General features: G+C 36.3%; 2 protein-coding genes and 1 long non-coding RNA gene across 3 annotated transcripts in view; 2 read left to right on the plus strand and 1 right to left on the minus strand.

Moving 5' to 3' along the window:
- LOC149773757 (uncharacterized) overlaps window positions 1-14,766 on the plus strand; it is a 108,653-nt gene extending 93,887 nt beyond the window's left edge. The window contains exon 3 of the long non-coding RNA XR_016417292.1: window positions 14,615-14,766. This is a non-coding gene — a long non-coding RNA (uncharacterized LOC149773757). The remainder of the gene's footprint in view (window positions 1-14,614) is intronic.
- LOC149773758 (uncharacterized) lies at window positions 9,810-25,284 on the minus strand. Its single transcript, XM_089946059.1, has 5 exons — window positions 25,024-25,284; window positions 24,106-24,369; window positions 15,450-15,500; window positions 13,175-13,274; window positions 9,810-12,889 (listed from the first exon to the last, which is right to left on the minus strand). Exons 1-5 carry the CDS (start codon window positions 25,277-25,279, stop codon window positions 12,562-12,564), a joined length of 999 nt encoding a protein of 332 aa, XP_089802185.1. The 5' UTR covers window positions 25,280-25,284; the 3' UTR covers window positions 9,810-12,561.
- The window catches only part of LOC149773759 (CD82 antigen-like), a 294,550-nt gene continuing 290,170 nt past the window's right edge, over window positions 21,579-25,958 (plus strand). The window contains exon 1 of the mRNA XM_089946058.1: window positions 21,579-21,688. The gene's annotated coding sequence lies outside the window, so the exon portion shown is untranslated. The remainder of the gene's footprint in view (window positions 21,689-25,958) is intronic.

Consider the following 25,958-nt stretch of genomic DNA (forward strand, 5'->3'; position numbering starts at 1 on the left):
TCCGTATTTTCGTGCGGGCCTCGTGGAAATATGTGTGCGGGATTGACTTGATTCTGGATCAACGTACACCACAAGATTGTTTTTAATTGCATCCAAATCATCAATGGCAGGATTTTCTAACTCACCAATACTTATCTAAAATTTCAAATCCCTGTACTTGTGATTGTTGTAGTTTTGCACGAACATAGTCATCCGCTTCATTAACGATAGCAGTGGTATGGCGACGTTTTTGCTCCTCGACAGCACAAAGATTGTTTTGTTCATACGAGTCCACTATCATAAGAATGTCGGCTTTTCTTGCGCTTCAGGTTATTCAGATATGGTGCTAGCGGACAAACTGATTTTTGTTGTTGTTGCTGCTGTCACAGTGGCAGTGACAACCGTTTTTTGGCAGTTGCAGTTGGGTCTCAATAATTCAAGTATGTCTGCTTTTTTCACACAGCTTGGTGCGTACGCCATGCTAATGAACGAACTGTCTGAGCTGTGGCACTGTAAGCATGGTTATACTAATTGGAGGGCGAAATGGGTGGGTGTTTCGCAGACGAAATTCCATGTTTTAAGTATTATACATCGCAAAATTGTGTCAGTTCAAGCTTCAATGGAACTGAAGTCTAGAGCTCTGGCAAAATAGCACGTGTTCTCTCGTTATATAAATTGTTCGAGGGAAAGAGGTCTGGGCATATTTGAGAGACACGGAACCAATAGGTACAGAGGTGATTATGTGATGGAAAAGCGAGCGAGCCTCGGAAAGCACAAAGTATTTGCATCAGTCTCAGTAAATTTGCTCATTAATATGAGTCTTTAATTATTTGTTTGGATTTATTCTTATTCAATTCGAACATCAGTTTTCTTGATATGAGTTTGACAATAATTATTTCATTTCGTTGTCTTGATTATTATTGGAATAAGGTATTCTGGGAATTTCATGCATTACTTTAGATACGAATTTGTGAGAATTATTTGAATTTATTCCAGATCAAAAACCTGACAAAATATTTAAGTCGCCTATTTGCGTATCTTTCAAGAAAATATACAAGCCACCGCAAGCCACCGCATCCAATCAAAATTAAGTTTTTAAAATCTGAACATTGTTTCTACATGATCGAGAAAAATGGAGCACACAACTTGAATGAACTGATAAAAAAGCAATTTTCCAATGCCGGCTCCTGTTTGCACAAATACCTTTTACTCAAATACACATGTATCGTCTTTCCTCTGGTACATAATCTTACTTTCGATGTTAAAAGTCCAAAGTATCTTTTTCAGGACAATTGTCCCCCACCATTGTTCCCGATGTACAACGCACCACGCTACTTGTTAGTTGGCGTTACATACTAAGGGAGGCAACTCATGAAATCCAACAGGACGAAGCAATAATATATCTGTTCGATCCGCCATGGTTTACATAGGGTTATTATATTGGAACCTTTGCTAGCGAAGATGCATGCTTATGTGATATGAAAATCTGACATGTTGGAGAAGTTAAACGATACAGTGCTGATTGAAGATGGGGATGACGATCCTCACAATGTGGGATTTGAGGCTGTCAAATAAAAATAAAACAAGGATGCAGTTTGGACGTTATGGACCGCTTGCATTTGTACATATGGATTGCAAGACAAACATCTACTGAACGGAGTGGATGTCCGCCTGAGACAGAATCAGTACCATTTTCAATCAGATGGCTAATGCTAACGAGTACAAAATAGTCCTCGAAGAAGCCCGGCTCTATCTGCGCCGTGTCGAAGTTTTACCAAATGTGGGAAACTACACCAGTCGCACTTTAAGCAGAACCACAGTCAATTAACATATACGACGAGTGGAAGTTAAAACAATTAACAATGCCTATGAACTCAGATCGAAGATGGACGATCGTCTATTCCAAGGACAGTTACCCAAACATTTACTCATTATCATCGTCAGCAATGCAGCCCCAACGGAGTCATCTATGAATATCCTTTCGAATTTAAACACTTCAGTGTGTTTAAGATTGAAGTCAGTCGAGATGGTCCGACCATATGTACCTGACCTTTTTAACCTCCAAAATTATTTGGGATCTTATATGTCTCTGTATGAAGCCACGGGGCAGTTAGGTACAATCACCAGTAACAACATGCTGTACGACGATTATGCAGGAGGTTATGATTTATCCAAAGAAACGAATAGGGACATTTTTACCCTATAAATGCTGCCAACTTCTTATGGAACTTCAGTTTGTAGAAATTCTGACCAACACGGTGAACCTCGTCTTGTATGCAGAATTTGACAATACTCTGGAAATCATAAGCTTGAGTGATTCTAGACTATTTGAAGTCATGGAATACAAGCAATCTTTGGAGATAAGTTTGACCCAGAACGAGAAATACAAATTACAAAAGAAAACGACAAAAGAGACCGTCATGATTTCAAGAAGGCCAGAACAAGAACAATATTTAGTCTCCTGTTTTGCTAAGGACCGAGCTGGAAGAATTTCAGCTCTGACCCATGAACATTGTTTTGAATGCCAAACGACCATCCTGTCAGACTCAACACGATTAATGTATGACGGTGAGCAAAGGAGAAAAGTTGGAAGAATATATGGATGAAGCTTGGAGTCTCATCTACGAAGGCAATGTGTTGAACACGTGGTATAAAGACTTGAGTGACCATTCTCTTCCTCCATTGACGTCCATGGAGATACAACGCATCGAAGCTCTCTTGCAACAGAGTATGAGACGAATTGTGGAGCACCTTACTTGACGGAAATTTTCAAGGAAAGGTCGGGTGTGAATTGATGACTTATCATTATCTGTGAACAAAATGGATAGCTGGGAACATCACTACTTTTGACGCACAGTTCCTAGACGGCTTCTTGGAATCCTTTGGTGTGTGCTAAAGATGAACTTCTCACCACACATCTAAAGACATTAAAGCCTATTTCATCAACACAGACGACAACCAGGAAATCATTTCTTCTCCGTCTATTTCCCAACGATCACATTGTGGACTATTCTGATTCTTATGGAATCCCGCCTTTGGGAGACGACTACATTGACTTTATGAGAAGAAATGCCGTATCAACTTGATTCGATAATGTGAAATTACAAGGAACAGATTCAGTGGTATATAGCTTATATTGTGTGAATTTTCTTTTATCAACGGAACTTGGATATCCGATAGAACATTTAGTGAATTGTTATGATCGCGAGTAATCTAAAAACGACGATTAAGTATAAAGATGGTTTATTGAACATTAAGGTTATCATTTGCCCTTAGCTAGGAAACGTGGTGTGGGTCGATAGCCAATGTGCATAGATCAGTGGAAGTCAAGTTTTACTCCACAACATTGTTAACGTTGCAGATATGATCCTGTTTAAAATGAGAGTAGAGAGTCTTCTGTGATACATGAATATTGTAGCGAAACTGGACATTACATCATTCCCAATCAGACCAAGGTCATCGCATATGAATTATCACCCATCTGCACTAGTGTCATTGTATCGCATGGCCATTTAAAGTCACGAGATCAACAGTAGTTTCTGATAAAGGCAGTTTGATTTTGAAGAAAATTTCGAAATCTAAGATATTTAATTTCTGAGTAAGGGAAAATTTGAACAATCACGGTTGATTTGTATTTTGTGTTTCAGAAGCTTCCACATGTGATTACGCATGATGTTATATTTTTTTTAAAAAATGGTGTTTATTGTTTATGTTGACAATGTATGAGTCTGGTCTTTTACCTTTCGATCACTCTTGGCCATGTTTTCCCTCACGTTCCCAAATCGTAGGGATGCTTTCCATCACGTCAGTTCTTCAGCATTTAAAACGGTGCTCTCGCTAGTATGGACACCCATCTTTGACTCGTCAACAAGCAACATGCCTTCAAAGTTAGCAAACTTGAATGAGGCCTACGTGCATTTGCACCAAATAAGGCAGAACCTGATTCAAAAGCTTGACGAAATGGAGAACAAGAAACTCTTGAAATAGTGTACGACATGTATAGAGTTTAGTCCGTAAACAAATTTATTTTGTAGTAAATCCTGCAGTGAGACGAGGTGAGGTCGTCCTCCTAGAAGTTAAAGAGCCCTGGACGAATCGCCCAAGGAACCCAAACCCTTTTCAGGGCTACCCAGATTTCTAGACATGATACTCATCATTTTCCAAAACAAAAGTTTGTATATGTATATGTTCGTTGTGTATGCCTTTGTTGTTTCCCAAACAAAAACTCCTTTCCCTCTCCAGTGTGTAATTTTATGTAAAGGTTTAGTACGGTGTCTATAAACACTTCCTAACCTTGCTTTTGTGATGGTGTGTGTTTTGTAGGCTTGATACATGGATGTGTTTATCTTTGTTTTTCCTTACAAAAGTCTCTTCCATTATTCAATATATGGTTGTATGTAATGGTAGAGTGCATTTGTATTTGAATACAATTGAAGAGAGCGTCTATTTTAGGTGCGCGATATTTGTCTTCCACGTATGGGTCTTGTATGTAGTTTGTAGTTTGTGTACGGGATGTTTTCCTTTCACGTCCCTGCTACAGGTATAGAAACTTCGTCAGTCTGGCACCCCAAGAAGAAGACCTTTACATGTGCCGAGTAGGAGAATGCCAGTACAACGGATAAAGCAGCAGCAGACACAGCCTTTACTGGATGCCGCTACCGGTATCACTATAAGTGTAAGGCCGACCACTCATACAATCAGAACTACACAGACTCCAATGATTGTTATTGGGAAGCAATCGCCTTTAGCTTTTGAGAACATAACCAACCAGCAAGGGATGGGAAAGGAGCTAGATCTATGTTAACGACACTTAGGGATGAGAAAACAAAGTTATTAAATAACCAGACACCATCAGCAGTCTTAATAACAATAACAACAACAGCACTAGTACCAAGTGAAGCATAAACTACATCTGCAGGAATAACCAAAACTGCTCTGGTTGCAAGAAATAAGGAGGAAAAGGAAGAAATACCGTCTGAAACCACTGTACAATTACCATCACCAACAATATCATTTACATCAGTAACATCTACCATGAAAACATTCCTAAAGCTACGGTAAAAACAAAACAGGAAGTTAAGCCCGCAACAGTATCTACATACGCAGTAACATTAACAACTGCGGTACCAACTACACCTACATACACAGCCAAAACAAATAAACAAGAAAGAAAACTCTGCGTTTTTGCCTACTCCAAAAGACACTTCACAACAATATAAGGTTACATTGGACAAAACAATTAAAGCTCATAGCAAGCTGTCCGTATAACAAAGAGCTGACCTGGTCACCTACATCTTCAACCAAATTGAGAAGAAATAAATGAACACTTTCCTCGATGACTCCATGCAAGCTCGCAAATACTTAGAATATATAGGACTAGTGCTATTAATATGGCAGAAAGACTACTGTGAAGGAAGCTCAGTAATACCAACCGGCAATATATGTTGCTGGCTAGTGAAAGCACATACACACCAGGTGAAATGTACAGCTTGACTCAGGTACAATTAGTCATCATCATATCCAACGAACTAATTAAAGTACACAGCCTGAAGTCAGGTGAACTTAAGATGAGTTCAGAATGGGAGAATTTGATGATTGCCGACCCCAATGCCCAAAACAAACCATCTATACACACCAGGAAGAATTGGTACCACCAGAGCACATACAGTTTGGCATGAAATCCCAGTTCAAAAATACACTTATCAACAAACCTGATCCTTTATCTCGAAATTAAATCCAAATCGACCTAACTCGGCTGAATTAAATTCAGCTTGTCTCTTATACCTAACTTATTTATTTACACTTTTGGAAAAAGTAATTACACTTGTACAAGAGAATTCCAAATTATACTTAGTAGGACAATTTGTAACCATTTAGTATAATTGAGATTGTGACTAATACAAAATTGGTAGTAGAAAACAGCAGGATATAGTTAAATGGGCACAATTTGATTATTGATACTTCATGGATGTTATGGCTGACATGTGGTACCTCCTTCGGAATCTTTTGTCTCAGTCCATATCTTGGACATACAAATACAAGTGTGTAGGCCGATTCCCACTCGTCTAATAATCAGCGCCCCGAAGAACGTGTGCGAACGGAAACGGGATGGAGTCATGGGTGCAGTTTTAACTCCTGCCAGATGTCTTATGTGCTCTACAGCGACTGAACCGCGATGACTGCCTGCGTGGTTTCAATTTCCACTCATCCTATACTTATAACTCGAATGGTGTTTCATTGCCCTTCGACTAAATTAATTAGCACACCTTGTGTGCATAAATGCCTTTGGCGTGAGGATCGTTTTTCTCTGTCACGATCAATTAATAATCCCACATTGTGAGAATAAACCAGTCGCACATTTCCTACGGACACAAGCGACTATAATTTAAGATAAGTATGTAAGTAAGTCTGGCTATAGTCTACGACTAAAATATCCAGAAATAAGACATCAGAAGCAATGGAACCAGTGACGGATATGATATGCGTTCTTGCCTGTAGCGCCTTGAAAGGCCTGGTCTTTTAACCGCTTCGGGCTGGAGTCTAAGAGCTCAGGACAAAAGAACGACAAAGAAGTAGGAGACAAGATGGAATAACCACCAAGTCAACAGAAAGAGCGTATAACGAAGTTTCATCCGATATAGAGCATTACCTCAACCAAGCAATCCCTGTCTACAAGACCCACACCTCCAGAGGAAATGCTATCAATAACTCTTCCTTCAACAATAATCACACAGAATATCAACAACAACTAAAATTACTAACAAGCGTCTAAGCTGGAACGATGTGAATAAATTGGAAGGTAAACGTAAACTGAAGGAGGGCAACAACAACCACAACCGACACCTCACGCTGAATCAAAAACTCAGACTACTGAAACTCATCCACCAACTTGAGCCACATAAAAAGAAGAATATGTATCCGAGCTCGAGGTGCCATCTGAACTACGCAATGAAGCCTTCCAGTACCTCGAAGACAAAGTGAAGAAACTGTGACTTAAATGAATATTACTTGACACAAAAAAACATGTACACAATCATAAGATCCTTCTGAGGGGAATAAAGGAGGTCCGAATCAAAAGCAAAATGGCATAAATCGGTCAATAATGTCAGAATACTAGGAGACTTACGGAGAATGTCCTGTTACTGCGACATCTCTAATCTGCTTTAGACTGGTTGGAGCCTATGGGTTAGAAGATCTGGGCAACTATTGGCCCTTCAAGGATCAAACCTGGTAACCGCCGACCTAATTGACCCAGAAAGACCTAGAGATCGAGTGAGACGTCATTTCATACCACCAGAATGCTTCAAGCTCGTCTTGACCTCACTACCAAAAAGCCCTTCTAATGGCTAGGAATTACTTTGTATTAGAGCAACCACTTTGGAAAGGCTTGCTCAATTCGAAAATACCAAATCTATATTAATATGATCCTTTATCGACCGTTCCAAATTAAACGCTATATTATCCAGCAGGGTGAAAGAAAATTAAATTAGTGACTCAGACCATTCATTTTGAAGTACCATTAGCACCTTTAGTACACTTTGTACAAGAAATAATAAATCATAACAATTTGCAACTATATCGAGTGACTCTAATTACAAATGTGGCTTGCAGCAAATTGGTATTAGGGAGTAGCTCACACTTCATAACTGGGAAGAATGTGTCTCACAGTATACCCGAGTAGATTTCAAGAATGTTTTGGCCGAAGTTTCGAGTCTCGTGCCAAGCACTCTTCCACCTTTCCGCTCTCGAATATGCAAAGACGTGTGTGTAAGCGGATTCCCACTCGTCTAGAAAATTCCCCAAAGATCATGTACGCACGGAACCCTGGTGACGTCTTGACGAAGGTATCAATCCTCACCGGACGTGTTATGCGCAATACAGTGACTGAACCACGATGAGTGCGTGATAAGTGCACGTGTGTAGTATCGATTCCCACTCATCCTGTATTCTCACAATGTCGATTGGAGTTTCACTGATTACAAACTAGACAAAAAAATTAACCTAATTTGCATGCATAAACGCATACGGGAGTGAGTCTCTAATTCCCTCCCGTCCAATAAGTTAATTATCCCACTGTGTGGGTATAAACAAGACTCACATGCCCTAAGGGGCGCAAGGGTCTATAATCCAAAATATGTCTGTCTTCCTGTCTTCGCTATAATTAGAAGGGTGCAGTGCACACATTAAAGTAGCAAATGGAAGCTCTTATTTCCACTTGTCCATTAATTAAGAAAACAATAGTGATGACATTAACTCATCTCACAAATTCCTTGGTCATCCTCGTATTTAATCCCTACTCAGTCTGTCTCGCTACCATTGTAGACTAGTCAACAATCAAAACATGAGTAACTTAGTACAAATGGGCCATGTTAATCATCTTCTAGACGAACAGGTGACAGAAAAATAAAAGATAGAAGCCGATCTAGAGGATCAGAAAAAAAAGAAGAGGAAAAGATGAAAAGGATACTGCCCAATCTAATGATGCAGCAGACCTGTCAGTTAATGTCACGACACCAACACAGCAGAGAAGAATAGCTATTATTATGATGCTGAACGCCATTTTCAGCACAATATAGGCTATACATGGCAGCCAGTATAGCTGTTTGAGGATGAACCCGGGAGAACTCAGAAAGAACAACCGACCCACGGGAAGCTACTGGCACTTTCTCACGTACCTATTTTGGCCGAACCCAAACCTCAGACCCACTTAGACAGAGGTCAGAGGGCACTGATTAGTAACGGTGGGCGCTTTAGACCACTCGGCTGCATGGGGACCCCAAAGGAGATTATGGATTTCACAGAAAGAGGGACACACTAATGACATCCGGATCCAGACTGTGTCGCTCAAAACGACAAAAACTGTGTCTCAGCCAACAAACGCGACACACTATTAACATCCAGTTCCAGACTGTGCCTCTACCATATTCACCATTGGACTATAAAATACAAACCCGGGTCTGGTTCCAAACCTTGACTGGATGCACAAAATCATTGACACTTCGGCACGTCTTATGAACACATTTTAAGAACTACTAATTTATTTTTCTGTGTAAGATTAGTTTGGGAATTCTGATTTTCTGAGTTAGAGATTATGTGAATTAGGACATATGGAACATTTATGCTGATTTTCACATGCAATTTACCACTGCAACTATTGTTGTTAATTCAAAATGCTTTATCAATCATCTGATCTGCATATTTGCAAATAGCATATTTTTCCACTTTGAGCACTAAATATTGTGAGAAAACATATCCAAGCCTGGACGTCATATAATAAACTGTGTTGACTATGTATATTTGTTTTGTTTAATGCCTTTGTGATCTCTATAAGGACGTTTGTGGTGAACACACATTTCTTGACACTACAATACACTGGAGAGATATAGTAACTGAAAAAGTCGTGAGCTGTCCATCTATTCCATTTTATTTGACCTTGACCCGCGACACGTTACAATATTACTATTAATGACTTTTAAAAAGTACATACACAGAAGCATTAACGAGCAAGACGGCTTCTAGTTTAAAGAGATAACACGTTCTAGAACCTTACATATGTTAACACGAATGATATATTAGAGGGCGATGAAATCCAAACATAAAATATATAGTCAATCACATCTGAAGACAAAAATGAATGCATATAAAAGCAATGTCAGTGAATACTAAAATAGGACACACAAGAAACGTTATAAGATGACTCCAACCTACACAATGTCGGAGGTGGGTAATAAAGGACTTTTATTTAAAAAATGACAAGGGAATCCCATTAAAATTGTGAAGTTTATTCCAACCACATATACAAACAGCTAAAACAATAATACACTGTAAAATACTGCTAAGATGGTCTTTGAGATTATGAACCAAATCAGTGGTAAATCACATATTCATTAATGGGTCATTCAAACTACACTATACATTATGGGATTTGACTTGATCAAAGTGTTTTTCTGTACAATTTCAATGCATCAATAGAACATTCAGATACAAAGAACTGTGATAAGACTTAACCAAAATCAGTTGAATGAGTGGGAATACTGCTTCCACCAGTGAATAACTTAAATTAACTTTGCAAAGTTTAAAATAATGACATAAACGCTGATGCTGATGGGAATAGGACGATGATCAAGTTGAAAGTATGTCTTGATAATGCAAAACTAGATAAGTAATACCTAACTCTCATATCTCCACGCAGATGATACACAATAAAATGTGCACAATTAAGGTTCCTCAATCTTTGTAAAATTCAGCTTGCTGCTCTTGTTTGTTTCAGGTTAGAGTGAAAAGTTATCGTTTTTATATGTGATTGTTTTATTCCAAATTTTGGGCGAGTTGAATCTTATACTGAAGAAATTTCAATTATTTGCCCAATCAGCGTCCTGCTAATTTTGGACCTTCACAAGAATGAATATCATTCAAAATTTTGTAAACTGCAAATATATCTCAAAAAGATAATATACACATTCAGGTAAAAACTCACATGTTTCATTAAACAATAAATTTCTTCAATAGAATGAAGTAGAAAATATATTCTTGAAACGAGTGAATAAAGGACATACTTCATGGAGTGGGTGGTAAACTAAGTATGTTCACTAATGGCAAAGCCACGTATGAAAATACTTACGTTTTTCACCCATGAGATGAAATATATCCGTTATTCACTCGTAGCAAGCAAATATTCTTTTTATTATATGCTCAAACATATTGGTTAGCAATGTACCGTGTGTGTAGTCAGTATAACGGATTGAAGTAGCAATACTAAATCGCAAGCAATGTCCGCCGTTTACCGATTATGTTCTGCTGTATTTAGTGAGTTATTCACAAAGAAAATATAGACAGTAATAAATTCTCTTTCCGAATACAAAGTACAAAAATAGCAAAATCAGAAGAAGAAAAAAAGAATTATTCGCGCCTTGTTGGATTAGAACTGGAAGCCACTTTTTTTTGAGGCAGCCATTGTACTACAGATTTCACGCTTATCAATATCGACGCCGCAGTGAAATTATTTTTGCAGTTCACTGTAGTAATTCACCTCCTAGCATAAATGATATGTATTTCTTATCACATCTAAAAACTTTCTTTCCTGCCAAAGTGGCCATAACAAGGACTTTCGTTTGTTATGCATTAAGACCGTATTGCATACTGTAATTGCTGAATGGATTGTAACACTAGCCTTGTTTTTTTTGTACTCGGAAGTTTAACAAAATAAAGTTCGTCTGTCCAGCATAAATTGTTGCATTAACTCACATAATGTGACAAAATGAATTTAGCGTATGATGCTGTTTTATTGCTTGTACTCTGTCTAGCATTTATCACGCATCATTTAATGTTTTGTCTAGCATTTATCAAGCATCATTTAATGTTTTTAATTTTATTCAAAAATACTCTTACTCATGTTCAGCGGAATGAGACAACGTACAACCTGAATAAAGGAAATTAAATTTTGTAGAAACGATATCAAATCCCTATGAAAATCCCTCATAGTAAAACAAGTATTACAGCCAAACGTTTCAAGAACGTCTTCTCCAAAATCGCTTGACCACAATTGTTGGAATGCAACATATATCACACTGGAGCCAAGCTTGGTAAGCGTATATATATAATGCTCATTTGGAATCTAGTATGGAAGTTGCAATAATAGGTCTGTAGAAGAACACACAATGGCTCTGAATGGAGAAAACCAAATCTCTCTGTTTTGCATATTTCGACGGAGACCACGTGCGCATAACGATATTTTAGGTTTGCAGACTCATTGCTGAACTATCTTGAAACATGAGTAGTAATAAAACTATGATAATAAATTTTAACTCATCTTCAAATGCTATGTATCAATGTCTTTTAAATAAATTAAAAAATAATGCTAAAAAAGAGCCCACCAGGGCGACCGTTACCGCTTCATCATGTCTTTCAATTTGGTGTTGTAAACCAGCAACTGGTTTCAACAAAGATCATTCTTGCATTTAGATCGTTCAAATGTATACAAATGACGCAAGTAAGGTTTGTACACGGCGCACTTCAGTATTCAGATATAGCAACAGTTGTTACAGATTGCAAAGTTTCATAAGACTTCTTTTGAACTCACATAGAAAGTAGGATCAAGACTCCTTACACGTTGGCGTCCGATACAAATGTAAATAATAATGTTTCTAGCCTTAGGACCCTCTTTTGAATATGTGTTTTTCAAGAATAATTAGATCAAGCTTCCGTTGTTGAACTAATTTAATCAACCTGATTATTACATTTACAAGCAGCTTAAAATACACGAGGACACGCGTATTTGCCGTTCGTGAGTTAGAACAAATTATGCAAGTGATTTAATTATATAATATGACTAGAGATATTAAAAACAAAGAACAATTACCTTTGCTCAGTTGTATTGAGCATTCAAATCAAAACGTAGAAAGAAGAAATCAATCATGTTCATGGAACCAGTTCCCATTCAGAAAGATGCTGAAGTAACATTTACTTAATTTGTATTCTCAGTTCACAACATAGCACTGCTCATGCCTCTTATGTAATTGCTCATGTCCATACTGCAAGTGTGAGTATTTACTACTGAATAATGTGTGGCTGCAAGGCTTGCACTCACAAAATCTGAGTGAACACATCGATGTCCACAGGACGAGAGTGAATGGGGTTGATGTACTCGTCGATATCCTCATGAACACTGACGTAATAGAGCTGCACTGGTTCTTCAGGTTCATTCGTGGTAGAATCAATGTTTTGTCCAGTTATCAGCTTTTGTCGGCTTTGTTCATTATCCGTTTCAATGGTAGTGCTCAGTTCTCCTTTCGCATTGCTTACAATTGTCCAGTAATTTACGTGCGGATTTTCGCTCTGTTGATTTTCGTCTCTATCATCTCTATTAGAATCTGTAAACGTATTGCTGATTGATACGCTGCCCACGCGAAATCTAAAAAATAAAGATAATGAAGTTTTAGACAAAAACGAAAAATGCACATCAGATATACATTGCTTTGTCATGAACTAGATTTATACGGAATTTGAATTATACAAATTATCCTCAATGGAAAATAAATGAATTTTGGGAGTTTCAAAATTATAACAGCCATAAAAAGTATGTGTGTAGTTTCTGGAAAAAGCAACACAACTGCTATTTTTTATTACATATTAAATACAGTTGAATTCTTGAACTGGAGAACTTTTCATTTTTAGTAGGGTTGACAATACAGATTACCTGGTCCAAATTTTGTGCAGACTACAGGCCAGTAAAGCAACAGCTAACATAATCCCAATGCCGAGAAAAACGAAGAGCAAATGGTGATTAGAGGGAACATCTGAAAGAAAAAGCAACTTATTCTATTGCTCTTGGTTGGTTTTTAGTGTGTTTGAATATTGAAGTTACACATTATGTAATTCTATTCAAGAATTAAATTGTCAGTATTTGTCAGTAATTACTAAACAAACCATGGGATCCGATCAAAATGTATCTCAACTACGAATGGGTTTTCTTATGTACAAAAGCGAATTTCGACTTCAAGTACTATAGGGCGTACATTATCACAAATTAGAGTAAAATTATATATATTTATTTACAGTAACGACTCTACGTCTTAAAATATGTAACAGAAGACGTGAAACCAACAATTTAAGTACAATTAACCAGTATTTTGTTTTCTCTACAATACAAAGTTCGAATTCAAGAGACACTTGCAGTTGTTATTTAAGTTCCAAATAATCCTAAATGTCCTATCATAAGTACAAAAATATTGAATATTCCGAAAAAATGTCAATATCGTGAATGTCCTGATCTACCACAAAGACTCAATTCAGAATGTCTTTGAATAGTTCACCAAAATATCAAAAGTAATGTATTATTTCAAAGTCAAAGACAACTTTATAAATTCCAATTAATGTTTTTAATAAATAATTCCTCTCAAATTATAACACAACTGTAAATTCAGATCACTGGATTCACAGAGGCTCATCTAAAGCTGGAATGCATTTTTTGTTTACCAAATCCATATTTATACATTTTCATTTGACCCAGAACGTAATAGAACTGTGAAGATTTCCATGGGAAGAAACATAGTCAAACTCTGAGCAATATTGACCCTGCATTATTGCTATATAAGCATGATGTTTACATTTGCATCCATGGACAAAATTTAGCTAAGCAAATATTCTCTGTACAATTTCTTTCAATAATGGCCAAAATTTAGCTAAGCAAATATTCTCTGTACAATTTCTTTCAATAATGGCCAAAATTTAATCTCTCTCTCTCTCTCTCTCTCTCTCTCTCTCTCTATATATATATATATATATATATATATATATATATATATATATATATATATATATATATATATATATATTTGTTTAAACAAAATTGTGGTCTTAATTTAGACAGATTTTTCCACGTGAGTAGTTGTATTCAAAAACTGAAATCTTTAACAGGGTAAAGACCCTAGTAAATGAAAATGATTTTGTTTCTTTAATGATGAAAGTTTGGAGATCTTTTAATGAAGTTTGGTTTTCAAAGAAGAATAAGGGTTTGTTTGATGGATTTACACGAAATACGTCAGTTTTTAAACAAATATGAATCTAGTTAGGTTGAATTAGGACGTCATTTGGTTTTCTAACACCCTTACTGAAACATGTGATTTTTCTCTTTCAGCGGTGATAGACCTTTGGAATTACATCCACGATTTGAGCTAGGGAAACAGGACAAAGAATATTTTCAAACTAATTGGCATTATCAGTAACATAACAGTGTCAAATATTTATTTAATATCATAGCAAACATCAAAGGTAAAAGGAGCTCCAATAACGAAGTTTGTTGAACTCCAGTATCAAATGAGTTATTGTAAATAAACCTTGTCATTTATATTTTATCTTCTCCACTTTTTATGCAACTTTTATCAGCTCAGAGCGAAGGGGTCAGGTGGGGGACTTTCCTATCATAAAAAGAGCGAATCCCAGTAATAGCAATATCAATTATCACCTGACGAGTACTATCGATAATATTTAGAACAGCACAGTATCTCTCTGCTTTAAAAGGTGAAAGTGGATATTTTTTTCTAACAAAGATATGTTTTGCATTCCCTATCCTATTATATATGATATTATATATTATATAATGACATGTGAATTTATCACACTGAAACACTGTCATATCGTGTAGAGGTGACAATATTCGACATATTTTGAATTAGTGAACGGGTCAGTTGTACTGCATCTAAAACAACCATTTCGCTCAAAGAACGTTGAGTATTTAGTTATTGATTTTTTTGCCAAAATGAGCACTCTTCTTGTAGTAAAGTATTCAGTTGCGAAAAACAGATAAACGTTATGCAATTTTATTTAATTTATTTTGAAGCTGAGATTGTTAGCTGACACATCAAAACCAAGGCATTGTTGTAACACGTAGCTCAAGAATAGTACCGTACAAGTATATTTAGAAAGTAAAGTGAATAGAAAATAGAAACGAGTATTAGTCATCTATACAGTACCGTCCACTTCCTTTCCTGAGGTCACCGCTGTGGTTGTGTAATAATTGGCCCCTGAAGAAAGCAACGTAAATACTATATGGACCTATGATAACACTTCCACATAGGTAGTATGATTATATCAGTTAAGAATTTCAGACCTGATCTGGGTCACAGCCTTCTCCACACATGGATCTTGTCTGCAGAAACCCACGAATGAGCGTTGTCCCCAGGTGCCCTTGCAAGAGAAGAGTCATGTGGGTTAGAAGACTTTAAATTACATCACTAATCAACAAAATGGCTACTATTCTACTACTGCGTACAGGACCCAAAGGACCACAAGGTTCACGTCCACGTTTCGCAATCACGATATGTGGGCACAATCTTTCAACATGAGTGTATTTTTTAGTACAGATCCATCAATATTTGCAGTGCTGGCAGATCGATCAATATTTGCATACCGACTCTGTATTTCGAAGTGTACCGGGGACTGGCACTTCTATAAGGTTATATTAAATTATGTTTTTCGTGTGCATTCAGTTATTTTCAATTCTCTTCCTATTCCAGAGAATCGGAGGAGGTAAGTGATTAATCATTTCAGCTGATCTCGGCAAACATCTGCTTAATGCAAATATTACATAAGTTTATTGACGTGTTTGTTATTGATTAATACCACGCGCCTGTCCATTTACATGATCCTTGTACAGTATTGCGGACTACCAAAGATAGTAACATGGTACTTTTGGATTCCTGGACGCATACTGAAAGGACTTTTCACCGCGTCTTTACCTGGCTCGTATTCGGCCGAGATAATTGCGCTATAATCTTGTACATCTCCGCGTTGTTTATGTAACTCAAATTAATGTACTTGTAATTGTCGTGCTTTTGCAGTAGCCTCAGCCGGATCCAACCAGGATTCGATTTACGAGGGTGTTAGCCTTCCCCCCGGAGGAAACATCTTTCGCCTCGTGTAAAAACGCAGGCTGCCCAATGTTGAAGTGTAAAATATTTATTAAGCACGAATCTTCGCTTGGGAAACACCCCCCAAACCGTTAACTTACCCAATCAGAATTCAGGTTTGTTTAACAGACATTGTTAATACACCCCTCTCCAGGGTTGGAAAATTTTTCATTTTTTCACGCTTCCCTTAATATACCCATCTTTTCAAAGTTTCAGTTTATGACAAACATATGATCAAGTACAAGCGCTGTTTGTGCAGCATTTCAGCTGTTGGAATTTCGATTAAAAAATTATCTTCTTCACCTTTGTCCAGTTTCGCCTGACATACGAATCAAACGGAACCTCATTAAGAATCAATCAAGTCCCTTAAAGATGTTTTAAAGTACTAGCATCCTCAAAAATGCGACGGATTTAATTCCGTGCAAAATCTCATAATCAATGCAGCAACGGCTCCGAGAAATTCGGTTGGAAGGGTCAATATGTGGACATCTTGTTGCTAAAGCGTTGCGTTTACTCGAGCGTCCAACAACACCATGCATACTTAACGTTATGCGATATGCCCATTATTATTTACGGAAGCTCAACCACCCGACGAAGCATCAATGTAGATCTGACCATGTTTGACACCAAAGTGGATTTTACCGGGTTTCTCTTGACTTTGACCCGTGCGAGCCTGTGATTTTGTAGATAAAACTAGAAACCTGCAAACATCTAACGTCAAGATGTTATGGCAAAGTTCCGAGGTACTGTCTCGAAGAACCTGGCCGACATAAGTGAAATCGGGGATATCGGAGATGCTGGTATGTGGATAGTGCTCATCATAGATCACATCAATGATGCCAATGCTGAGATGGAGCAACATGTGGATGCAGTGGTTACCTTGGTGCTATCGAACATACCCTCACCAATAAATGCAGTAAATTCATATAATACAGTTGAAGTAATAACAACAAATGAAGCAGAGACAGAAAACTGAAGACGTAGTAAATAGTCAACATGTTTTCGATGTTGTCGGGGATGTTTTTGACACACCTAAGCCTCACATATAGACGGTGCCCATGTCAGGAATATAATTGTTCATCTTAACCAGAACTAAACGTCCTTGAGGTACTAAAACATTATTAGAAAATGACAAGCGGCATAATAATATGCTAATATCACCTACCGACGATAGCAGTATTGCAGAATCTTACACATTTCCATTAACAAGGACATTGGCTGCAGGAGAAAGAAAACCAGTTTAACGGATTCATCTATCCAGTCAGGCACTTGACAGCCTTTTATGCTTGTCTTTAAGACTGAATTTATCACTACATGTTAGTGATAAAATCTGACCTCGGTGATAAGGTTGCGGAATTTTGATCAGCTGATAAAAAAAATGCTAACGCTGATAGCAATTTTGTTCCATTTGTCAACGAATATCTACATCAGAGTGGTGCTACCAGACAATTAAACACGCTCAAATATAATTTAGGCGAGGGCAAGATAAACATGAACCATTCGAAACATTCTGATATACTACTACCAACTCGATGTCAGCTTGGAGTCATATCATTAGCACATGAAAACATCCGGACGCAGAATACACAGACAGAAATAAAAATGCTCAGGGACTGTTTGTCCAACGGTAAGGTGGAATTCGCCGACAAATCAACCCGGCCGAGTTCCCCAATGATCATGTTGCACCAACATTATCTCAGCTAAGAAAAGTAAATCTTTACTGTGACCAATCAAGGATGCACTTTGTCCGTGTAACATCGTTTGGACAAAGAGCAGAAGATCGTTTCAGGCATCACTCATTGGCGTAAATGGTTTCTTTCTATATGATTTAAATATTCCTCAGGCAGAGATTTTTTAAATATATAATGGTATGGCAGTTGTAGCAGTGGAAAAAAATAATTGGTTAGAGATTGTGTGTGCATGTTGCGCCTTGACGTGATGAGACTGGACAACGTTTACCTGTCGTGCAATTATACTATGCGATTACATTATTAATTGAAGAACTATGATAGATCGTGAATCTTATCGACAGGAGAAAATAATCGACGCCCAACAATTGCTAAGAGATGAAATCACCACGATATCCGTGCTACTTGTGAAATACAAGTGCATGTGTGTGGTCGAGGATGATTTTTTGCGGAATCACAGCGGCAACCACCGTTGGCTTTGTTGTTGAGGAATCACCGCAACGTTAGCTATTATAGGCACTGCAGTCGGCATTGTTGTTGAAACCATATCAATCCTAACTAGCAGCGCAAAAAGAAAAAAAAATCTCATCACGACTGTATTCACGAATACGTGTCTCACGGAGGCACAAAGCAGTCCCAAAACAGCTGCACAGCTGTACTCAATGGTTGTGGAGCAGAAAACGATTAACATGGCTGAGTTCTACACCGTGTTTGCGAAAATGGAAAACCACCGGCAATTCAAAGCACAGAAAAGTAACTTGAAATTAGTGGATTTACGGGAAGGAAAAGTCGAGTAATTTCCTTTCAAAGCTAAATTTTTATTCATTCCAAGAAAACATGCAGATCTTGCACGGCAGATTATTGCGGAAATGTAACGCGTGCATGGTTACTTTCCTGAAAAAGAAGTCCAAGAAATGTATGGAATTAGTTTAACTTGATTATATCAGACAAGAAATGCTCTCAAATATTGTCCTGGTAGGAAAACATTAATCAACCAGAAGGACGTACAGCCTCAAATGTATAGTATTAAGTCTATAAAAACATCGGATATCGATATAAATTAAAAAAAAACATACTGCCCATAGGTGAAAGTACTCTGGCAGTGACGCATGGATTCGATGATGTGGAACTAAAATATCAGATGTGGATGAAAGATTTTAAAAACATGGAAGATAATCTTTTAGAGCCATTAAATAATTTCGCAATAATTACAACGATTTCAAAAGAATCTTTATTTTAAATTTCATAAAGCATTTTATTGAACAAGGTTATGGAAAGGAAGACCAACATATGACAGAAAACATTGCAAATAAAATATGGGAAGGAAGGCCAACATATGACAGAAGACATTACAAATAAAATATGGAAAGGAAAGCGAACATATGACAGAAGACATTGCAAATAAAATATGGAAAGGAAGGCCAACGTATGACAGAAGACATTGCAAATAAAATATGGGAAGGAAGGCAAACATATGACACAAGACATTGCAAATAAAATATGGGAAGGAAAGCCAACATATGACAGAAGACATTGTAAATAAAATATGGGAACGAAAGGAAATTGAATAGAAAGCTCATAAGGTATAACGGTACCAATTGCGCAAGTCCAGGTGGGCGGAGCTTAAGGTGTATGGAACATTGTATTCAGAATTAAAGAACAAAACTAGCTGTGATTGGTGCATTATGTAAGACTTGTACTTTCTGTTTGGCTTAAAAAAAAGTTGAGCCTCTTGGCAACATGTGAGTTTGTGTTAATTTCTATCTAGATCATATTTTGTATTTTTTATGATTTTTTTAAAATATGGTACACATGCCTGAAAATGTGCTTGTTGTGACTAGATAACTCTTACCCCTGTCTAGTTCCAGTAGAGTTATCTCTCTTAAATGCAATGGAGTACCTGGTTATGTCATTGTCAAATTGACAATCTAGCATTGTTCTATATGACAGCGTGTGACATGCATGCCCAAGTAGGACAGAAAGTATATTTATTTCACAAAACATTAGCATTGAGGTATATGGAAAAACAATTGGTACCGTGATACCTAAAGGAAAGAATAGCCTCACAGTGTTTCCATAGAAACGCATACATGTGGGCGGCATTTATGAACTATACTAGTTTGATGTAGGAAAACAAATGTATGCTGAACACTTTTGGTCAAATATTGAAAGTTCTTTAAGAATAAAATGTATGAAATCTTTAGAAAATAGCACAAGATGGCTTTGGATGGGGACTTTTGATAACTATAGCTATGATAGATATAGACTTGTGTTACCTGATGCCTTCATGTATGTGCTGTTACCTCCTAGATTGGAATGCATGCAACAAAATAAGTTATGTAAACATAATATAGTTGATTTTGGCCAAATATTGGCTATTGTACCTGCAAAAGATGAAAAATCATGTGTACAAAAACAACTATCTTGTTCTTGTAAGGCATGCCATAAACCAGGATAGAGAACATTCTAAGTACACTTGTAGATAGATCACTTGTACCATGTGGGATGTTCTGGCATGAGTAATTTTTAGGTAATTTATTAAGGATTTGGTATTCCTTCCCATTTTGATTTGAATTGTCCTGCTCTAATTGTCCCTTTTTTTTTTTACACTCTCCTGCTTTGAAATTGTTCATGTAGTTAGTTCAGTTCTCTTGCATTCCCTTTTGTTGAAGTAGCAGTGAATACCAACAAACAAGAACAGTTTCCTTAAGTCAGCATTTCCCATTGGCACTTGTATAAGCCCAATTATAATCTACTATTGACTTTCAATTAATCCTATTTCTTTCTGTCAAGCTGCTCCTGTGGAATTTCCATGTTTGGTCCAACATTACAGAATGATAACCATTTTAGTCACACAGTGCGTATTCATTCCATTCAAATCCACACTGTTCTTGAAACTTTGCATCCCATCACAAGAATCCAAATTGGCATGAGATGATATCTGCATGGTTATGGAAGGCTGCACTCTACATGCCGGCATTGTAGAAAATATGAACTATGTGATATGAAAGAGCTGCGTCATCTTAGAAATTAAAATTACATGACTCTTGAGGTCTCCACTAAACATAGGAGTCTAAATGTATTTTGAGATAATTTAATTGCAATGAAGTTAATACAGGTTGTTGATGAACTCATCTATATTACATGGATAATGTATTCAAGGTTACCACACCTTATGTGTATCATTCAGTTATCTCCCTTACACCAGTCATAACATTTCAAGGAAATAAAATCTCACATTTTCAGTGACTGATTATGAAAATAAAGAGAAGATTTGTGAAGTATTATATTAGCCCTCAATCTTGATGCAAATGTAAGTAGAAGCAATTTGATAATTTCTCACAGTAAAGTTTACAAGTTTAAAAACTGATAAGGTATGTTCTGCTTGGCTCTGAGATAAGTTTCTCTCTATCTTATGCCAATTATTATTAAATTCTTATGTAGAAGAAATATACTTTATATGTATCTATATTATCTAAATTATTCACCCTTTTATATTAGATGGAAATGAACACAACTTCACTTGAAATTTGGGTCCTGTAAGGGATGTTATAGCACAGTTGCCTTTGGGCTGTCCTTGGACCTGTTGGGCCCTGCCCCATATATTTGTCCAAGGTAAGGTCATCAAACTTTCACTTCTCATTTTTCGCATTGCTGATTTTGCCACCTTTAATTCCTTTATCATAAGCTACCTCTCCCTTTTAGATAAACACTTTCCTCCTGTTTTTAACTCCATTTGATGTGCTATACTTAGTGTTTATATTTGGCATTTTTCTGTATTTTATTCCCCTAATTTCACCTCCCAATCCAAACATAACCACTTAGAAGCTGCGATTTACTATATTTGGTGACTGACTGGCTTATTGAAACAATTTTATTCACATTACAAAGGAGGAAAGCTTACTATTTGTGTTACAAAGAGGATGGGTAGGTGGACCTTTGTGTGAGGACTGGTGGTTAGTGACCTCTTGTATCTGTAGATAGTGTAAAGTGGTCAAAGCTTATACTTTATAATAAGATTGGGTCATGTCCACCTGTCTCTGATGTTAAGTTCTGCACCTACCAAACAAATATAAATTCCTTTCTTTTAGGTGAATTGTACATTTTGAAGTAGGACAGGTGCATACTATTTGGTACATTGACCTTTGACCTAGTTATTACATAATATGATATAATGTGATTTATCCCATATCACCTATGTGAAGTTCAATAATTGCTGATATGAATAAGATACAACTCATAGTTGAAAGAATTCATTTTATTTCAAAAGATGATTTTGATGGTGAAGCAAAAGTATGAAAACAATAGTTCAAACAGCTCAATGACATTTCTATACACATTCATATAAGACATAGGTTAGTACCTCATCAAATTGTTTTTCACAAATGAGACTAAGTATATTTGTTACTTATACAGTCCCGAACTATTTCACAGATTATTGGAAAAATTAAGGTTTGCTATAGGTATAACGGTACCAATTGCGCAAGTCCAGGTGGGCGGAGCTTAAGGTGTATGGAACATTGTATTCAGAATTAAAGAACAAAACTAGCTGTGATTGGTGCATTATGTAAGACTTGTACTTTCTGTTTGGCTTAAAAAAAAGTTGAGCCTCTTGGCAACATGTGAGTTTGTGTTAATTTCTATCTAGATCATATTTTGTATTTTTTATGATTTTTTTAAAATATGGTACACATGCCTGAAAATGTGCTTGTTGTGACTAGATAACTCTTACCCCTGTCTAGTTCCAGTAGAGTTATCTCTCTTAAATGCAATGGAGTACCTGGTTATGTCATTGTCAAATTGACAATCTAGCATTGTTCTATATGACAGCGTGTGACATGCATGCCCAAGTAGGACAGAAAGTATATTTATTTCACAAAACATTAGCATTGAGGTATATGGAAAAACAATTGGTACCGTGATACCATAAACCGATTGTCTGTAATATTACCCACGCGATAATGGATGCAAATCATGTATGTACTTGTCGTGATCGTGGACCTTTTGGTTCTTGTGGGCTGTGTACGTGGCAGTCGTATGATAATAACTGTTGTATTGATTACTGATGTAGGGTGAGGTTTTACACTCCACATGATTTTCGTCTTGCAGGTGTACCTTTGAGCATGTGTGCGTGATATGAAGGCAATGCCATGGTTGGGTAGAAGGCCGTTACCTAGTTCAGTAATGAAAATCTAAAATCGTTAGTATCTTACTATTACAAGTAATCAACTCCATCCGAAAATACAAGGACGCAAAAAAATAGTATTAGACATCAGTTCTAGCAGTTCATATAACCCTCTACAAAATTGATTTTTTGAATACCTTTTCTAACAAAAAAATATCCTCTACATTCGCCCGTTTCCGAAAGGAAGATTCTATATACCGACTACAAATGTTATATAAATCAGCGTGTTCTGCATACTGGACAAAAATATATGGAACTTACATTGCACGAACAACTTTAGAAGCAACAGACCTATTAGTGGAGAGTGGCAACTTTGATACTGAACAAGCCGCAAACATAAGGTAGTATGTACCGATCCCTTAATAACGTTTTTTCTTTAACTTCCCATAAGCACTGCAAAGACATCTATAAAATTACCTATTAATCTGAATTAGTTTAACGAGAAAAAATCAATAAATGTAAAGTGAAAAATAAACTATTTGCTAATATTAAATAAAATGAATATTAATAGCCGTTTATGAACCAGTTACACATCCTATTCTTTACACATACAAATCCTATTCTTTACACGTACAAATCCTATTCTTTACACATACAAATCCTATTCTTTAAGCATACAAATCATATTCTTTACACATACAGATCCTATTCTTTACACATACAAATCCTGTTCTTTACACATACAAATCCTGTTCTTTACACATACAAATCCTATTCTTTCGTTTGCAATCAAATGCAGTTTGGCTCTTGTGACTACAGACAGTCTACAGGTTTTCGCAAATAATAATATTGTTAAAAAATCGAGATATATATTGATAAGGATATTAGTCTTAGAAAGTCTTCATACCATATTTTGCGATTACATATATAGTATCCGAAATTGTGGCGTTATCCATTCTAGCATTCGTCGCGTGACATGTGTAGCTATAATTTCTGCTAACATTTACAAGGTGTAGGTCTGCACTACCTATCAAAGCTTCCTTGTTTGTTTCAGTCCATCGAATCTGACATGGAGGGAAACAGTCGGCAGAGCAAGATATAGTTATGGATTCAGTTTTATCCATCTGAATAATTTTGCCAAAAATATTAAACACAATTACATCAGGACCATCTAAAAGAAACAGAGAGAAGAGAGAAATGTTAAGTCAAATAAAAAAGAAAACATGTTTTACATCACAAGAACAAGTAACACGGTATCATCCACAAATCTATTTAAATCTTGACAAACAGTTAAAGGAGACTTCATTGATACTACTACTACTACTACTACTACTACTATGTTGATGATGATGATGATGATGATTATTATAATTATTATTATTATTATTATTATTATAAACAAAATCAACATAGAATGAATTAGAACTCTGGATATCAACCCATTTCTCCATGGTGAATGTCATGCACAAACTCAGTTTTCAAACTGAGCATGTTCTGTTTTCTTTCGTTTTTGGCAGTATTTCGTTTTGTTTTGCATTGCTTTTCTGGAATTTTCTTTATACAAGAATCTTTTCATAATAAAGATTGTACCATCATTAGAAAATTATTTTCAAACTGTACTCTGATATAATTGCTAGACAAAATTAAATGAAATAATAATCTATATTATAATCACAGTAGTAATGATGCTAATAGGTAATGAACTTAATAACAAATATTAATAGTCAAAATAATAATAATAATAATAATAATAATAATAATAATAATAATAATAATTTATTATTATTATTATTATTATTATTATTATTATTATTATTATACTCACAGACGATTTCTAACGATGAAATGTTTTCAAGTGATATTCCAGTGATTGTATTTAGAACTCTGCAGGAGTAGTTCCCGGCGTCATGTCGTGTAATATTCTGAATATGTAATACGTTTTCTGTTGAGATGACTTTCTCCTGGCGCAAGGAAAGGTCCAATTTGGTCCATTTCCATGAACAAATTGGGTAACAGTCAGCATAGCAGGAAACATTGAAACCAGAATTTTCTTGGATCATTGGGTTGTTTGGTGCAAACATGATAGCATTAGGGCCGTCTGCAATGGTTAAATACAGGCTGCTGTTGATATAGCGTCATGTAGCACTGATTCATAATTAGGTAATTAGTCAAGAGATCCATCTTTATATTACTGATTTTTGTCCTGATATAATATGTTTTAATACTCAGAATGAGTGTGCATGTGAATACGCAGCATGCTCAAGTTCAGTAGTCAATGACATCTGCATTCAAATTTGCGCATCAAATGACATTAATTAATAAAACTATTAGCACATTAATTAGTAGTACACTTGACGAAATGTAATTACAGAGGTAACGGCTTCGGAGAATATTTAGTGTGTCTTATGATTTCAAAAAATTACACAACAATTTGCAAGTAATATAGATTCAGTCGTGTGTTTGTTGTCCGCTTAAGACAAACTTCAATAGTAGATTAAAATACGAAAAATAAAAATAGGAAAAAAATTAAATTTGAAAGAGGCAAAACGGTGCCCTTAAAAATTTGTTTTGTTACTGTAATTGTTTGGTACTTTCTATAAGAAATGGCTCCGAGATACATGGCATTACGTTTTTATTTTATTCGTTGGCGAATTCAATTGTGGGATAGAAAGCAAACTGACATTACAGAGTGTGTATTATAATTATTTTTCCAACAAGTATTAAATTTTGAATAAGAAATATGGGGAAATGATGGAGGTG

This window comes from Sinohyriopsis cumingii, unplaced genomic scaffold (assembly GCF_028554795.1).
Source record: "Sinohyriopsis cumingii isolate HCF-2022 unplaced genomic scaffold, ASM2855479v2 utg000615l, whole genome shotgun sequence".
NCBI classification, from domain to species: Eukaryota; Metazoa; Mollusca; class Bivalvia; order Unionida; family Unionidae; genus Sinohyriopsis; species Sinohyriopsis cumingii.

Bases quoted from the DNA above. Each gene is read 5' to 3' on its own strand.
- LOC149773758 (XM_089946059.1), bottom strand. From the start codon at position 25,279: ATGTTTGCACCAAACAACCCAATGATCCAAGAAAATTCTGGTTTCAAT. The intron at 15,501-24,105 runs GTATGAAGACTT...TGCTTTCTTCAG, and splicing joins ATATGTAATCGCAAAATATG to GGGCCAATTATTACACAACC. The intron at 13,275-15,449 runs GTACTGTATAGA...TTTTTCTTTCAG, and splicing joins CTCAGGAAAGGAAGTGGACG to ATGTTCCCTCTAATCACCAT.